The sequence below is a fragment of the Cynara cardunculus genome (genome assembly GCF_001531365.2).
Source record: "Cynara cardunculus var. scolymus isolate 2C chromosome LG 15, CcrdV1, whole genome shotgun sequence".
Classification (NCBI taxonomy): Eukaryota; Viridiplantae; Streptophyta; class Magnoliopsida; order Asterales; family Asteraceae; genus Cynara; species Cynara cardunculus.
In genome coordinates, this window is record NC_037542.1 from 17,616,249 (window position 1) to 17,620,909 (window position 4,661).

Sequence of the window (4,661 nt, forward strand, 5' to 3'; positions counted from 1 at the left end):
TTAAATCTTATCTTATAAAACCAGTGGAACTTCAAAAATTGTTAAAATTCATGGCTACCGCCGCATTGCGCGGGTACACAACTAGTATATATATATATATATATATATATATATATATATATATATATATATGCACACACACATACAGTTGTATGTGTTAATGTTTTAAATAATAGAAAATAAAAAAGAAAGAAGAATTATTGATACAAAATATATAAACCTTATAAAAAATGATATAAGAGTTGCAGAATCGGGATTAAATCTCTTGAATCTCAACTCACTACTTTGTTCAATTTTCAAAGAATTTGTGTTCGAGTCTTCGTGTATGGGAATGAGAGTAAATACTACTTTTTTCATGCTTTTATTTGTTAATTTTTTTTTTATTTTTATCTAAGTTTTAGGTCTCATACATAATTATCATTTATCCCTCAATTTATATATTAGAAAAAAAACCCACAGGTTACAAAATAACGTGTTGTACTATGCCATAACTCGTTACAATGGAGCCAAAGAGTGGAGGCACAAGGGTTAACGTGGTGGCGAACCCAAACCTTGACGTCATAATACGCCATAACAAATTATTAAAAACTTAAACAAATTGATTTCTCGGCCGTAAACCACTGTGCCATGATATGCATTATTGTAATTTCGGCATGAAAAAATGATACACTATACTTATCGTAAATACAGTATTTCTAAATTCATCCCTCGCAAACTTTTACATAAAATGACACAAACTTATGGACTTAATTATATCATGTGATTGTCGAGTCCTAACGGTAGTATGAAACATATCATAAATATATAATTTACTGAATGTGATTTTATTATGTGATCACTTATACTTTATTTTGTAATTATCATAACATAATTTTGAACATTTTATGATAAAGCATTCAGCTCCATTTTAAGCATCACATCAACTTCTTTTTAGATCCGACTTGTACACATTTTCTTTTTGTTTTCCGCCTTCAATTTAAAGATGCGTCATTTCAAGATCAGTTGAAACGTTACTTTAATTGGTAATGTGAATCGTGCATTTGATAGTGATTTCGTTTATTTTACGATCGCACCAAAAGTACTGAAAAACTTCACTCAGAAGAAAAGGGTTGAATTTAAGATGAGGCCGACATCTCGAATGATAGTTATTATGTTTTATGTTCATCGGTATCATTCAAATTCATATTATTATGTTCATTGTCATTGTTAAATGGATATTGTAGGTATGTAACTATCAGATAAATAATATATAAATTAACAAAAAAAAAATCATATTTACGTGGGTCCTCATTAGAAATGTGTAAAAATGCCCCAGATATCAACATACAAGATATTGATCAAACGAAGAAAATTTCATATTTTTTTTTATTTCCATAAAAAGAAATATAACAGTAAATGATTGATTCGTAACAGAAATGTAACAACATGAAAATTTGGCATTTGTTATGCCTTGTTGAAAAAGACATGAACTTCTGTCATAATCTGAAACAAACAAAATAAAGAAGTAAAAGTTTCTCAATTACCAACATTCATAGAACTTAATGTCAACACGAAGCCTAAAATAAACTTCCCCTTCAAACGAGTCTGTCATAATGGTAGCCACGCCTCTCGTCATGAAGAAATCTCCAGTTCCGCCAATTACAGAAATATCTCTTGTCTTGTTCATCAAAGGATCAGCCCCCGCAAAGTTAATGCTGCCCTTATGTGCAGTTGAATTAAAGACAAACGAGAATCCAAGCCAAGCAGTAAAAATCTCCTTCTTGTCATAGATATAAAACCCTTGTGCTCGCCCAACAGGAGGCGAGTGTAGATTGTTGTCCATCGTGATAGGATCATCGAATACAACCACGTTCCCAAAATGGTTATTATTCGCCAAAATGGTCTTATTTCCCCACGCCGGTGAACCTACAATGGCTGCAGTTGCGTTCTTGAAGTTCTTGCCGTTGTAAATAATGTCGTGGAAATAAAACACCATTTCTTTACAGGGACGACGAGAGCGAATGTTCTTTCTCGGTGAAGCAGTACATCCTAAAACAAGCAAGAAGAAGATTGTTAGGAAAAGTGGTGAGATTTGATGCTTAGAATTCATTTTGTAGAAGAGAAGGAATGAAATTTGTGAAGATAAGTGTTGTTTAGGTCTCTTTATATAAAACTTATGAAAATATGTTTGTAAAAAAAAATGGTGATTTAAAATGGAACCTATAAACTTCTATAACTTGAAGTCTAAGAATGTAGATCATGATTGGTTACACTAAGTAATGGGGTCCATCCTCAATAAAATATTTAATATTGAAATTAAAATCCATACAACGAGCAGATTTAAATAGAATATGATCATCCAAGAACTTAAAGATTTATCTGGAAATACACGAACCCATATTTTCTCACCACGACGTGCATTTCGTGTATCGTGAAACAGTTCGGTCCAGAACGTCGTGAAACAGTTCGGTCCAGAAGAATCATGGTATCCACTTCCGTGTACTAGCTAAAGCGTTATGTATGTCCGGTAGAGATTTCTTGTTTTATGTTTTTTATTTACTTGGAATGCTTAATGCTGGGTATAAAGAAGGTGCACCTAGGTAGGCACCTGTTAATACTTTATAACGGCTCAACAAACAGATAACTTTAATATTAAGTACTGATCTTGTTAAAGTTCGATGAAAATATAACCATTCAATAACCATTTATTAAACCATGTAGTTACTTGTACAACTACTTATAGGTGTAGAGGCAACTACTTTGTGGCTAAGATTTCCAAGTCATATCTCTTGTGCATTAGGTCAGCCTACTCACTTTTAACCACCCTTTTTGTTTGTTTGTTATTTTCTGTTTGGATTTGATGGAATGAACCCTAGCAAGTTTGGTGTGATTTGTCCCTTAATTTGTTAGATCAAAACATAAGTGTGGTGTCTGATTGGTTTGAGTTTAGTTCCAAATGTCAAAAGTACCAGAAGGTCTCAAGTTCAAATCCAATGATGAATAAAAATCCCCTTGTGGCCACGGAGATTCAAATGCGGTGACTCCGGCTATCTGCAAATCAGATGGTCGCCCTGAGATTAGTCGACTCGCATAGCGGGTTGGATATCCAGGTTAATAAAAAATATATATTGCTAAATTGAGTTCATGATCCAAACGTGGTCAAGTGAGGAATGGGTTATTTGTTACGTTGTATTTTTGATTTAAAACGTAACTTTACGAAGGTAAACAATGCTATTAAAAGCTCAAAAATGGGGTTTTTGTTACGGCAAATTGCATTTAGAAGGAAAACGACGTCATTAAGTTATTATTTTGGAAAACTTAGGGTCCGTTTACCAAATGTTCACTTGGGTAAGCGCTTAGCAGGTTATATTACATTACCAGATGAATATGATAAGGACCAAAAATCTTATCTGGTAAAAACGAGGCAAAAACCGAGAGTCTTACCCGGTAAGTGAGCGCAATGACTCTTACCACAGTCAGCTCTTACCGGGTAAATTGTTGCATAAAAAACCGTTTTTGTTGACTAAAATTTTACCCGATAAGTAAATAATAATATTGAATTTTTCGGGTAAGTGCTTACCAGGTAAATGTTTGGTAAACGTCCCCTTAATTTCAAAATACAGGTTTGTGTATTTTCAATCTAAAATATGTATTCCAGGCCTTAATAGACGTTTGACACCATAATCCTTTAAACGTGTTTTTCAAAATTGTATTTCTCTAATTATATTAAATGAAAAATACACGATTTTTGAGAATAATAATGATTTGTTTTTTTAGTATCGTGATAATATTGTATGTTAAAGGCTTAAAAGGTACAGAATCACAAGTAATTATTAACAAAATTCAAAACTAGAATAAAAAATTATTAAATATGTACTTAATCTGAACTCTTCCATTTTAAAAATATATCTCGTTAATATTATATATTGGCGAAAATGTAACAAAGTTTATCTTAGTTTTTTTGATGATACATATGACAAATTATTAAGTTATAATACAATTTTTGATTATCCGGCAAAACATCACATTAAAATTAAACAAATATTATGTTGATTGAAAACTCGTTTATTAGGTAAAATAATAATGATACTAGCTGAAAAAATTAAATAAACTTTATTATATGTTAATGTATTTAAGAGAATTATGAATTTAGTCTATGTGTTTCGATAATTTTTTCTAACTAGGGTTCCTGTGATATGTTTATTATGGATTTGATTTTTATGATATCAATTTGTCTTGGCCATGGTCTCTTTAACTAACGTCTTCGTTAACTCCATTAAATCAAGGTCATTTTAGCTTTTTTGCTGTTATATATATATATATATATGTGTGTGTGTGTGTGTGTGTGTGTGTAGAGAGGAGGAGGATCAAACAATAATGATACATATTTAGAATAACTAGAAGCGTACTCGCGCAATGCAGCGAGATACATCGTGATTTTAATATTTTATTTTATTCTTTATCTCAGTCGATGTTATAATATGGCTCTATGTGATTTTAAGAAAACAATGATGTTTTTATTTTTGAATAAAATATATGTTTGAATATATTATAAAAATTTGACAAAAATATATCGATATTAATATCAAATTAACTATTTGAAATTCTTCATTTTTTTGTGTAATTTTTTAATTCAATTTTTTATAATTTAATTTATATACAATAACGAAGTAATTTATATT

The 4,661-nt window shown here is 30.9% G+C and overlaps 1 protein-coding gene across 1 annotated transcript; it reads right to left on the reverse strand.

Moving 5' to 3' along the window:
• Positions 1 to 1,355: 1,355 nt before the first annotated feature.
• LOC112528095 (disease resistance response protein 206-like) lies at positions 1,356 to 2,116 on the reverse strand. Its single transcript, XM_025139016.1, has one exon. It carries the CDS (start codon positions 2,087 to 2,089, stop codon positions 1,520 to 1,522), a length of 570 nt encoding a protein of 189 aa, XP_024994784.1. The 5' UTR covers positions 2,090 to 2,116; the 3' UTR covers positions 1,356 to 1,519.
• Positions 2,117 to 4,661: the final 2,545 nt, after the last annotated feature.

Coding starts and splice junctions, on each gene's coding strand:
- LOC112528095 (XM_025139016.1), bottom strand. CDS start 2,089: ATGAATTCTAAGCATCAAATCTCACCACTTTTCCTAACAATCTTCTTC.